The 14,349-nt window shown below is 33.7% G+C and overlaps 1 protein-coding gene across 2 annotated transcripts in view; it reads left to right on the forward strand.

Annotated features, from left to right (window-relative positions):
• Positions 1-14,349, forward strand: part of LOC128992809 (F-box only protein 21-like) — a 31,503-nt gene continuing 17,154 nt past the window's right edge. Inside the window, exons 1-3 of one of the 2 annotated variants that reach the window (XM_054416552.1) lie at positions 1-420; positions 7,673-7,930; positions 13,750-13,934. In XM_054416552.1, coding sequence (XP_054272527.1) covers positions 260-420; positions 7,673-7,930; positions 13,750-13,934 — 604 coding nt within the window. In that variant the 5' untranslated portion in view covers positions 1-259. Of the gene's footprint in view, positions 425-7,672; positions 7,931-13,749; positions 13,935-14,349 lie in introns of both variants that reach the window. The other variant, XM_054416558.1, reaches the window with a different exon arrangement.

Here is a 14,349-nt window from a genome sequence, read left to right on the forward strand (position 1 = left end):
GGTAAACTGGTATTTGTTTTGTGTTATTAACACAATAATATTGCATTTTCGTGTGTTTGTGTTTATTTTCATATTGTAAAATATATGCGTTGTTGAAATGAAAAATGTAAGGTGCATTAAATTGTGTTTGCTTCTGTAAGATTATGTTTTCTAAATTTTAAATTTTTTGAATAATATTCAAGAAACCGGACAACCTTGAAGCTTTGATTTGGCCTAGGACTAATTATTAGGTTGAGTTTATTCATAAAAAGGCCAAGACATGGCAAATTTGTCTGGTCTTCCCAATGAAATAATAGAACTAATTCTAAAAGATCAGAACATCTCATATATAGATGTCTGCCACTTCGGAAGCACCAATTCGCGATGTTGGAATTTGGTGAACAGGTGCAATTTAATATGGAAATCAAAATTTGAACAGATGTAAGTAAGTTTTGCCTAGTCTCTTGTCATGTGTCAAATATTCTATTAATTATTATTTGTCAGCTCTTAGTAAATAATCATGTAAACTTAGGCCTAGGGGAGTAGCTTTTACCTTAGACTTTATTTTGAAATACAGCTCTGAAACTTTCACTGTAAGTTACATAAGCTTAAGTTAATTTGTTGTTTTCGGTCCTAAGTGACACCTGAATGAGTTTCCAAATGAACCCGATCTGACCTTAAGTTAGGCCTAGCTTATCTGAATTCATTGCACTATTTAACAGTTAAATTATTGGCTTCCAGTACATCGATAACCCAATTTGGCCAAGCTAAAACCCAAACTTTCCATTGGTTAATCGATACCGTCAAGCGGGGTAATTCTGACCCCCCAGGGGTAACATTGACCCCGGGGTCAATTATTTTTATTATATTCTTTTTTAAATAGTAGGTTATGAATAAATTGAAAATAAAAAATATGATAAATTTCAGTAGTTTGGTAGCAATTTGAAAACAAATAATATTTAGCAGAAATTAGTTTTATAACAATACAAAAAAATTATAATACAATCATCTACAATACAGCTGTATAATTTCATAACAAAAAACTTTTTCAGCCCAGCAAAAACTGTTGGTTCTGGCACTGTCAGGATTTTATATGGTAAAATATATATGTTTTTAGGAATATTTGAGCACTTATTACAAGCAAATAAAGAAAATTAAATAAATTAATAATTATTTTTTAAGGCCTTGTAACATTGACCCCTTATTTTTTTTGCCTTCGGATAACTTTGACCCCTCGTTATAATTCCAAGTTACTAATTAGTAATTAGCCTACACATCATTTTTATTAATTCTGGTATATTTAATTTAATTGATTTATGTATATAATGTAATAGACCTACTAAGAATGTTGATTTATAATTGTTTTATTTTTATCTATGAAGTTGAGGTAAAAGCAATCTGTGGAAAGCGAGGAAAACAACACTTTAACCAGGTCTTTGCCTGTTAAGTTAAAAAAAATTAACAGTTTGTTGAAGTAATGTGACTTAATTCTGTTGACACTAACTATGGGGACAAATTTACATCCAAAAGAAAATTATGTGTTTTCTATTCTGCCCCATCTGTAGATCTGATTGGTAAGTAGCCGGGAACTCTGGAATCTAATGGGTGCAAAATTTTCTATAACTTTTTTGGAAGGGTTTGAGTAAAGGAAATTTAATGATTTTAGTCACTAATAACTTGTAGTTTTGATGTTTTACCTTGGTGTTACATCCTAATCGTGTGATAAAAAAATTGCTAATTTGATTTATTCCATCATTATAGCCTAGGTGAGTTCATAAAAAAATGTTTATGTTCACTCCTTGATGTTGTTACCACTCTATTGTTCTTAAGTAACATTGACCCCTTTTACAGGGGTCAAAGTTTAATTGTACACTAGTAACATTGACCCCAGTGCTTTATTATGTATAATTTTAGTATAATAAATGTAGGGGGTCAATGTCACCCCAAGACACGGGGTAACATTGACCCCTTTTATAATTTTTTTTTATGACTAACATATGGCAATAAAAAACAAAATAATACTGGTTGGCATTCACACAGTACCTGTATATAATTTAAAAAATATATTGTGAATGTTAATCAATATAAACAAAAATTAATCAAAAAAGGGGTCAATCTAACCCCGGTTGACGGTAAGGTTATAGGCTACGCTACAGTGGAGTCGGATACCTATCAAAGATTTGCCGGTTTCACAGTGGTTGTTTCACAAACAAAAAAACACACAAACTTTCACATTTATAATATTTAGTAAGATAATTGCAGTCAACCTATTGTAGCCTATACACGGCCAGGAGCGTATTAACAACCGCGTGCACAGATTGAGGAACTGACTTTTCTGCGTTGGTTCCCTCATGGTGGAGGGGGAAGGTTGCCGAAACGGCGTGCTTTATATCCCACTTCTTTTATATACCCAGTGTTCCAGTTGTATTATTTAACTTCGATGGACACTACTTAAGTATATAGGTACACCTACCATTGAAATTTTTCCTCTGTATCTTACTTCTCTGTTGTAAAATCAACCTGTTTCTTTGAGTGTTAATAAGGATAAAAATACTCTTCACCCAGCAATATGAGGGTCAGTGGCGTAGCCAGAGGGGGTGTGTCCGGGGTAAGGGACCCCCCACACCGGACTAGGCACTATAAATACCGTAGAAGGCAGACGTTAGAATTCGGTTGTGCGAGAGAGCTTGGGTGGGTTCGGCCTTCTTGGAGTCGGAGGAGCTCGGGACATTTCAGTCAAAGCCGTGACATGTCAAACGAGTTGACCTTGGGCCTCCTACACTATGACGGTCGACGACACACACACACACACACCACAATACACATGCACTGGACATAAAAAATAATAATGATATAAAAACAGGAAACCGCCTTTTAAAAAGGGCTACTGTAATACGTTTTAATAGTGAGCAAAATATGTTTAAAAAGGGTTCAAAATGTACCTATGAACAGATAAGTTTGATTGGTGTTGATGTTGATATGTTGGCTAATTGAAAACAGAAAATTGTATGTATATAAGTTAATATTATTAAAACTATATACACATGAATGAGCAACGCTTACTACTTCAACAATTCAAAACCTATGCCATGTGACTCTAATGATGTGGCTAAATTGTGGCAAAAAAAAAGAAAATTTTTATTAGGCTATTAGAAAAAGAGTTTTAACCAAAATAAAATAGTCTATATTGTAGTTATACAGGGTGGGGCAATAAGAACGCTACAATTTGTTTCAGCTGTCACATGTTAATTGTTGCAACAACGAATGATCAGCTGTGCTTAAAACATCAATTAAACTATGCCATTTTAGTAAATATTATGCCCGAGGCTATAAACACTGAGATTTTGATGTGCAAACCTATTTTTAAAATAGTGGTTCTTGTGCAAAAACCCAGAGATTGTGTGGACCACATTCCATCCTTGGTCAACATGACACTGTTCCAGATTGGAAAACAATGGTGAACTGGGTAAAATTATTTAGGATAAACGCTTAAACCTTAAAAATAATCAGTGGGTGCCACAAAACTCTTTGTACACCAGCAAATGTTGAAAGAGTCGCAGTATGTTGACCAAGGATGGAATGTGGTCCACACAATCTCTGGGTTTTTGCACAAGAACCACTATTTTAAAAATAGGTCTGCACATCAAAATCTCAGTGTTAATAGCCTCGGGCATAATATTTACTAAAATGGCATAGTTTAATTGATGTTTTAAGCACAGCTGATCATTCGTTGTTGCAACAATTAACATGTGACAGCTAAAACAAATTGTGGCGTTCTCATTGCCCCACCATGTATATTGAAAATCATACAAATCGACAGCAATAATCGATACCTAGCCTAATTTAAATATGTAATAAACAAAAATATATCAATAGCCTACTTCTAATTCAAATATATTATGGTAGCCTACCATGCTACCATAACAACTATGCCGCTACTGGTACGGTGCTACAAAGCAGTTGAAACATTTGGTAAGAGTTTGTTTAAATAGTGAATGCAAGAGATAAGGTTTCAAATATTTAATTGTTTGTGTATAAAATAAAAAGATGCTGTAGGCCTATATAAAAATATGTTAAAATAGTTAAGAACGATTTGCAAAATAGAACAACTTATTGCGGGTCCGCGGAATTGGCTAACTCTGGAACTCGCTAACCCCATGTTAAACGCCCTATCTTCAAATTTGGTCGATGCGAGGAATTCGCTAACTTGTTCGGTTTCGGAATTGGCTAACTCCGGAAGTACCTATATCGTGTCGGTACCATAATGTCGTATCCTACGATTAATTAGGAGTAAGAGCAACGTAGTCGATAAAATAAATATATTTAGAAGTATGTTTAACATTATTCTTATAATTATTAGGGTGGAAAAATGCATTATAGTCTTACCATAGACTAACCAACACAAGTAAACTTTACATCCCATTGTAAACTTTGAAGCTCGTTTTTCGTGTCTAGTTCATGTCCGGTGACACTGATCGCTAGTGTCGACAAAATTGTGTTTCTAGGCTATTATTTTATAGTTAACATCTTGATTTGTTCTTTACTGTTTGGTTATATAACTAGGGGACGTGTTATTAGTTATGATTAGAACGTTTTATTTGCTTAAACAAGGTTTTAAATTACTGAAAACAAGAAACAATAAACAAAACACGACCTCTAAAGACAGTGCACCGGACAGAACTAACAATAAAACTGTCTTCAGCTGATCCATATAAGGATGAGAAATGTACTAATATAAGGGAGTATGTTTTATATGTGGGTTTCTTACTTAAATAGTAGCTTATTGGTATGCAAAAAGATAAAAATGCACATTTAATTTGGATCTATTACATGTTATGAAATATCTATTTTCGTAGTCCGCGATTTGTTTCTTTTATTCGAATAAATACCATTTTGTGAACTTCTGCAAATAAAATTATTGAGTTCGTATATTATATACTGGCCTTGTAATCTTGAATCATACATCATAATAAAATTTACACGCTAAACGTCATTACAGAATTACATTGTAGTGGTAATGTATTTTTAAATAGAGCTATTGAATTTAATTTAAATAAATATTTATCAATACATTATAAAGTGGTAGGCCTAATTTATTCATGGATTGCATTAAAAGTTAGTCCATGCATAAATACAACTTTTAAATTTCGTTTATCGTAGGCTATTTGTGTAGAACCCGGATCATCCTCTTAATTTTGTTGAATTAATATTAATTTTACGTCTTTCAGTAGGCCTACTTTTTAAAGGTCTGGAGTTTTTCTCCAGGCTGGTTCTAAATGGACCCAGGCATTCTTGTTTGTTACAATTCTTATGAATGGTGGCCATAGCTAAAACTAGGGTGGTCTGCCGTTATACTTTAGACGCATAAATGAGCGAAGCATTATTTAAAGATTGTCAATGGCTAAAGAAGCTACAATATGTTCCGGCACCGATGTTTCTTCAACTTAGTCTTCTTCGATTTCATCAGGAGTTTCTTGGTTTTCACGTACACATAGGACTCTCATGTGAACAAAATCATTGACTGGTAGTTGGTGTAGCACTTCTTCACTAATGGTTATGTAAAAATAGAATGGGTTATTTGCCTTCAGCCAAATAAGTGCTTGCTTTAGTTTTCACGTCGAACTCTTACAATATTTGCATTATTGGTGCGACGACCAATATTACGACGTAGCCTTTGAGGCATGCTCAAAACAAATACAGCAAAACTGTTACTTCCATTGATAAACTGTTACATTCCAACTTTAACCTAGGATGAAAGTAAACATTGAAATGTAAACAAAACCGTTATAAACAATAATTAACATATTATGTTTATCTTATTTAAATGAAACGAGATACACCCATATGTCATAAACTCAATATAACCATAGATAAAACATACTCCCTTAGTAGATTTCTCATCCTTATGGAACAGCTGAAGACAATATTATTGTTAGTTCATGTACGGTTTATGTAGAGGTCGTGTTTTGTTTACAATTTGTTTCCCGTTATTACAGCCATTTAAAACCTAGTTTAAACAAATAATACGGTCTAATCATAAACAATAACTTGTCCCCTAGTTATATAACCAAACAGTAAAGCAAAAATCAAGAAATTAACCCTAAAATAATGGAAACAAAGTTTCATCGACACTGGCGCCTTTGTGCCACGTACATGAACTAGACACGAAAAACGTGCTTCAAAATTTACAATGGGATGAGAAGTCTACTTGTGTTGGTTAGTCTATGATATAACTTTTCTTTTAACTTACATTAAAATAACAAGCGAAATTGCGTGACTCGTAAAATAAAATCCAGAAGGAAATTTGCAAATATTTTTTATCCTAAACATTGTGCCCAGTATTCTTTAGCTGTTGGCCAAATTTCATATCAATTAGTCAAGCCATTACATTCAGATGCTCTTACAAAGAAGTTACAAAGTGAGGGAAAGTGAGCTTCGCTCAATTACTTAATCTTATCCAAAAACAAAGCTATTGTCTATTGTGTAGCTCAGTACTTGGGAACGGTGAACCGAGCAATAGCTTGGTATAGTCGATTGTGAAAGCAATATAAAGGAAACCCAACACTCAAATCAGGAAAATCCGTCAATTCTTTTGATAAGAATCGTAAATTAAAATAACTCTGTCACGTTTTATTATATGAATATTATATCTTCTCCTATTTTTTTACTAGTGGTGCTTAGGTGTACAATTTATAAACGGTTTTAAAACATGTAACATTATTGCTAAAAAATTCAACACATTTTAGTATTAGGCAACTATTTACTAGTAGGCCTACAATGCTATTTAGGCCTAGATAAAAACTTAGTCTATGTCATCATATTTGTACACGTAAGTTGGACGGTTCAACGACGAACATTTAATTTAAAATCTATGAATTAGTAATGAAAGTTACGATGGTTGATGACTGTGGTTTTGGTTTATTACGACATTACGATTAAATATGTTTCCATGTTTAAGAACTTGCGTGTATTTTAGCTTGATTTCGTAGAGGTTTAATTATTTAGTACCAATTAAACTGAATTTTCAATATTTTTCATATTCTATTATTTTCTTTTATACTGATGGCATTTATATTTAAGATCGAAATCATAAACATTTAACTGGCCATTGTACAGTTTAATAAAAAAACACTTTTTCATGATTTTTTAATTGTCTTTGAATTACTTTGGGCTAGTTGTCTGTTAAAAGTGGAATTGATAACAAAAAACAATAACATTTACTGCATCTTTATTGACACGGACATTTTGAAATACGGCAGTGTACGATTATTTTGTCGTACAAGGTTGGCAACGCTCCGTGCAGTGGGCGCGGCCGGGTTAGCGACTTCCAGAGTTAGGGAATTCCGCCGCGAGACAAAATCGAGTTAGCGGGTTCCGGAGTTAGCCAATTCCTGACTGAGACGGTTAGCCAGTTCCAGAGTTAGCCAGTTCCGACACACGACCGAGTTAGCGAGTTCCTGAGTTAGCCAATTCCTACGTCTCCTTATTGCTTATTTGGCCTTAAATTGCTCTATTTGAAGGCCAAATTTTGAAATATTTATTCCATGCTCCCAAACCCCCCTGAGGACCCCCCCCCCCCCAATCTCAAATGCTGGTTAAGCCACTACTGATGAGGTTTATTTTCATCATGGTATAAATTAACTTAACAAAGTTTTGAAGTTGCTTGTTCTAGCTACATTCACATATATTTCAGGTGGCCTGGCTTGGCAGCCAGAGTGTACAAAAATAAGAAAGAGGTCGATTATAAAGAAGCTTTCATGTTTCGGCTGAAGCTTGGAAGAGAAACTATGGTCAATGTGCAGGCTATGTCAGCCAAGTATATAATGTGTGAGGAACTGTGGGAAGAACATTATGAAGTTTTCGATAACCTCGTTCTCAGTGCAACCGATACAAAAGTAGCGAGTTATTTCATCATGGACGAGTTGATGAGGTGTATTCACCATGAAAACAGGTTAGTTTGTTAAAATCCACAGCAGTTTAAGCTAGTCTTGTTAAATGCACCCAGTACTATTTGACATAGGCCTAAGTTAATTACACGTTATTATGTTATTATATTGCTTACTAGCTGTTGTACCCGTGCTTTGCAGCGGGAAGAGGACACAAAATAGAAACATTTTTATCTTTACATCTGTTGCTTATACATAATACAGTTACACATCCACCAACGCTTTTATAAACAAAATTCAACTTTTATGGCCTTAATAGAAACATACCACCATTTTGGGTTTGATTAATTTTAAATCTTCTGTAGGCTGATATGAGAAAAACTGACTAAATCTTCGAATAAAACTTTCACATACATGATTTACCTTCATCTCCCTTAGTTACATATCTTTTTTAGTTATTTTTGACATTTTAAATTTCAATTTTGAAGTTGCAAAAATACTAATTATTAAATTTAAATGAACATTTTATAAATTTCACTCTTCTGTATATTAAATCACGAATCCTTCCCTCTTCAGTTTCTTCACTCACAATAAATCATTAGCAAAACTAAGTCAGCTGTTATAAACTTAAGAAATATTGTTGTGCCTTATCAATAGTCAAACTATATCTGTACTATAAAAAATGTTAAACAAATAATTTAGCATTAAAGACAGCAGACAAAACTAATATGATTATCAAAGCATCAAGGACAAAAAAAAATGTAATAAAAAGTACAGTAAATGTTTCATTGCATCTCTGATTCTACTCTACAAAAATATAAACAAACAAATTAATATACAAACCAGTTCTTTTAATCAGTTCCATCGTCCATTGCCTTTACATTTTCACACTTACCATTAAGTAAACATAGTAAAAGATATTTCATTGATTTTAGAAACAAAAGAACACTGTGCACTGCTTAGTTTTATGATATTTTCCTTGGTTTTAATTTAATCAGTGATGTGGCAAAACACAAATAATAAATTTATCAAATAAAGTAAATGTGAACTGAAAGCTATTTTAAGATAAAATAAGAGTATTTAAATCAACGACTTACAATTTAGTTATTGATGATATTCTTTAGTTTAATTTAAGCATAGGTTTAGCAAAACACAATAACTAAATTTACTTAAATATATATAGCCTACATATAAAAAAAATTAATGTGATGTGAAAGTTATGTTAAGTTAATTTAACACATGTTAAGCAGTTCGAATTTATTTAAAGTAGACATTCATATAAAACATCTATACATTGTAATTTTCTTACTAACTGTTTCCATGAAAATATATCAATAACATTATTTTCATAACACTTAAGACACCTTAAGAGAGGACAGGGTGTACCAGGTTTGGGCGAACCCACGATGTTATTATAGTTAATTTCTTTTTAATTTTGTTAACACTTCTGTGTATAATGTCTACATTGAACCAAAAATAAATGCTGTAAAAAAAAAAAAAAGACACCTTAAAATCGAAAGTAGTGCAGGAACGCTAACAATAAACCAACCACATAATTGTATGAAATATTATATTAAATTTCATTGGATCAGCTGTCTTAAAATGTGAAATATGCAATTTGGCAGTTCTTCTTGTTTACATTTAAATGTCAAAGCAAATGTAAACACTGTAAGTGTTCTCATCGCAGCCATGGAGACCAATCAATACTATTTACTTTTAAAATGTTCACCTCAGAACTTTTAAAGCCAAAGGGGCAAAGCCCACGGTCAGTATCGAAGTGTGAATAGTCCTATAATGGTCCTTGGTTTGGTAACTATATTTTTGTAAAATTTAAGCCCAGTTGGTTCAGTAGTTTTTGCACCTATTAGTAATACACATACAGACAGACACCATTAGATTTTTATATAATAAGTATAGATATAGAAGTATAGATTAATCAGAAAGTAGCCGATTGATTATGATAAAAGTCTGCTCTCCGGTCATCCATTACATGTCATGGTTTAAACATTTTTAATTTTGAACAATCTTTTATTAAATGTTTACTGAGCCTATCGGTAGAAATGTTGTGCCAATGTTAAAAAATATTATTTCTGGTAAAAATTTGCCCGCGTTTTTAAAGTTCAAAGGCGTAAAGAGATTTTGTTAGCGATGAAAATGTTGTTTTCCATGCAATATTTTGTTTAAAGATAAAAGAAACACTTCGAAAAATTATCAAATTATCGGAGATTTTGCCGCAATTGAGTTTGATGCTTAAGGTTCTGCAATTATGGCTTTGCTACGATCAGAAGTAGTTTTCAAGGCCGTTTAAATGTGGTCTTCAAGTCTACAGTGATCTCAAAAATAGTCATAGGATTAAATATTAAATCATTGCTGCCACTATTGTGTTGTGATATATAAACAACGGTGTGGACACTATCAAAGGGAGGATAAACGGATGTTGCCACAAACGAAAGACTCATTATCACGCGTGTTGACGTGATGGTGATAAATTTCTATGGCTTTTGCCGTGATTCCAAGTAATGATTACTGAAATGCTACGATCTTGGGAAATCATCTTAAATTTTGCAGCGATATGATACGGGACATTGTGAGAAATCATCACAGGTTGTGTGCCGTGAATGCGGGAAATAACCCTGAAGGTAGACATGAATGTCCGACATCACAAGAAATCATCACGGATGTTGCTGTAACCGTGGGAAATCACCACAAATTTTGCCATGATTGAAATATATGATCAGTGATGTGGCTGCCATTGCGAGAATTTTATTTTGAACCCAGACCTCACCTTAAACGATCTAAAATCACTTTTAACTGTCCTATATAATTAATACTACAACTTTCTCAAATAAACTTTTTGGCACTGAGAGCTCCTTTTATTACCAGATAATAGGCTACAACTCACTAGGGGACCCTGTAGGAATTCGGGGTTTTCAGTGGGGTAGATATCCAATGTGGTTAGTCATCGGGAGAAAAGGGTAATTAGATGGGGTAAAGGGTATATTCTTACAAAATAGGGATGTAGCCTATCCCTGAAATGGGGAATTAGTATTACAAAAAAAAAGGAATCATTATTCTGTTATCTCAGTCCTATAATGAAAGACAATGCAGATTTTTTTTTGTCTTTGCTGGTGCATTTTTCTGAGGAAATGAGAGAGTGTCATTCTTAACGCTTTTTGGGAAAGCGGTCCAACCCACTTATATGATTTGTGCAGGAATCTAATCTAATCCTCCCGCACCGAATCTAGAGATGCTAATCACTGGGCTAGCAATATACTTTTAGTTACAGTCTTTCATTAGGCCTACTAATTAAAATTTGTGCAATTGTGTGTTCACTCAAGATTGTTTTGACAATAGACAATAGACAATAGACAAAGCTTTATTGTACATAACGCCTGATACAATAATTACAAAAGTAATTCCCAAGCTGGTACATGGTCAATTTATATCTAATTTATATCTAGGTTCCTTAATCTAATTATACCCTGACAAGAGTAAAAACTATTACAATTTATCTTTAAAAAACGTCTGAATTTTGTAATACGCTTTTTGGCTCAAAGTCTCTTTCAGTTTATATGTAAAACTAGCTGTACCCGCGGGCCTTGCCCCGCTTAACTTCATAAGTATTCGCATGGCTCAATCACGTCCTGGTTGAAGTTCATTCGCTACGCTCACTCACCTTCAGGTTGGAAATCGTTCGCTGCGCTCTCTTGTTTTCAGGTTAGCTCGTTCGCTACGCTTACTCGCCTCCAGGTTCATGTTCGTTTGCTACGCTCACTCACCTTTTGGTTGCAAATTAGCTGTTGTCATAAATTTAAAAAAGTCATCGATTTTATTGTTTATAATATTTTGATAAAGGTTATAATGTTTTTAATATTTAACATTGAAGAATTTAAACGTTGTTGAGTGCACAGGTGTGCTGCGATTGGGGTTTATAAATTTGGACTTATTCAAAAGTAAAATAGTTTTCTGTGCTGCACTCTGTAGAAACACTGTAGCACTATTTCAAATCATGACTAATGCTAATACAGAATGTTGTGATTATTAACCTACAAAACAATTGGTGAAAGTAAACATATGCTTTTAAATTATATTTATTTGTAAACATTGTAGATCAAAAAGTCTGACATTGGCCCACTTAAAACCCTCTGGGGCAGAGCCCTTTTGACGGATCTGCACCAAACTTCACTCGAACCATCCTAGAAAGATGCTTAATAAAGCCTGAAAGTTTCATTACAATCTGTCTAGCGGTTTCGGAGTCCATAACGTATATACACACACATATATATATATACATACATAGTTCCTCTTTTATAGATATAGATTTGATTTTGATAAAGTTCTGTATGAATTAGGTAAATGATTGTAGATTTTTAATCCCATGTAAAGAGGCCCAGTTTCAAATTTTGTGTGCGAATGTTTGGGATATTGAAAAGTTTTGTTATTATTTCTCGTTTGATAGTTATGATTTATCTTATATTTTTCAAAAAAGAAAGGATTTGCATGAACATACTTTGCTATTTCAAATATATAAAGAGAAGGTAATGTTAAAATGGAATGTTTTTTGAAAAAAGGTTTACAGCTTTTTTTAGACTTCTGGTGAAAAATAGTTCTGAGAATTGACTTTTGGCAAGTGAACACTTTCTTGGCCTCTGCAGAGTTACCCCATAGAGTGACGCCATAAGCCAGCAAAGAATGAACATACGCATGATATACTGTCAAGCAGACTTCTAGCGGCGTGACCTTGGATAGTACACTTAGTGAATACCTTGTTGACCTTAATTTTTGTACCATTCACATTCAACTGGGACGGTAGCGTCGTCCTGTAATCCAGCTACTATTAGGTCGCGAATTGTGGATATTTATAGGCATGCACTGTGGATGCGATACTCCCTGGTGTGGATTAACGTCTACACTAGTGAGTACTACGACGATCCGCAGTAGTATCCTGATAATTAGACCAATTCGTTACTTACAAAGCAAAAATGTGGTTAGGATCCCACTATAAACTGTGGTCTCTTAGTTGCCTTTGGCTGTATGCGCTATTAATCAACAGCTTTATTTATGGATCATGTAGGTCTTAGTCACTAATAAGACTACAAGATCGCGCCACTCATCCTACACTCATCTCCATTCATGCTTGGCTTAAAATACCTACATTCTTATGGTTGCCATTTCATAAGAAAGTATAAAGTAAGTAAGTATAACCCATGAATACTAGAAAAGACCCGATATGGATCATAAACTTAATCAAATGACGTTTTGGGCTCGAAAGTAAACAAAACCATATGTTAATTAATGCTATTAGTGTTGGGGTTTTGTTTTTTGGGCCAAACTTGTCATTTTTTATATTAATGATCCATACTGGTATTTTTCTAGTATTTGTGGCATAACCTGAGAAACTTACCGGTACTGAAGCTTTATGTAAGAGTTTTATAAACTGAGGAATTACATTATCTTATCAACTTTTAAGTAGCTCAGTGTTTTAAGGTGGCTAAAAGTTTACTCTTATCAGCTAACCTTGAAAATTACTAATTTTCAGGGTAGGTATCAACAATGGACCGACGCCAAAAAATGTTATCCAATTTAAGTGTTTTTACGGTTATTTATTTATCTTCATAAACATTAGATGGATCCAATTAATCTTCATTTAGATGGATAATTTAGATTATTTTATTGCTTTATGTGTGATCCATTCCATTAAACAAGTTGTTTAAAAGAGCAAGAATTATCTGAAAATATTTACCTGAAAAACCGGAGCTGTCTTTGAATGGATAGTGGTTTTGTATTTGGCTGAAAATTAATATTGAGGGGATAACAGACATATTTTGTACAATTTTGTGATAATCTTTATTGTGGTGGAATATAAACATTGATTTTCACCCAGGAATACCAACCTAACAAACAAATACTATTGCGAGAAAATTGTGAAACGTACGAAGCAAGCACTACTGAAAAAGAAGATCGAAGAGTACAAAAATTTACCTCCGGAAAAACAGTTGCTGGAAAATGCAGCCGTGCTTATCGCTCAGTGGTGTCAACCTCTGGAAGAAATAACTAGGAAAGACATCGGTAAGTCTAGAATGAGGTGGAATTTTGTATGCTCTATAAAATAGCCACTTTACTCATTACTTTAGACTAGGCCTAGAAGGTCGTGGTGTTATCACGTAGCAAACCATTGGTGACTGGAAGGATTTTAACCCAGGACTTTAGGGACCTAAGCTCCACACTTAACCACTAGACCAGCCCTGGTGCATCAATTAGACACTCTCTTAACCTAAGGATCATGGCTTGGAATAGTGGCCAGGAAAAATCAGTGGTCGGTTTGACTGCCCTAAATTTCAAAACCGGAGTTTAGCCGACCTTTCATAATGGATTTATACACTTCCTAAAAAAAAAAATCCTAATTTTATCACAGTTAAAAATAGAATCGATTTTGCGCATATGCAGTTATAAAAACACTCGTTTTAATAGTCTGCTTTAAAAC

This window comes from Macrosteles quadrilineatus, unplaced genomic scaffold, assembly GCF_028750875.1.
Source record: "Macrosteles quadrilineatus isolate MER2022 unplaced genomic scaffold, UCM_ALF_1.0 Scaffold_1__1_contigs__length_201487025, whole genome shotgun sequence".
NCBI lineage: Eukaryota > Metazoa > Arthropoda > Insecta > Hemiptera > Cicadellidae > Macrosteles > Macrosteles quadrilineatus.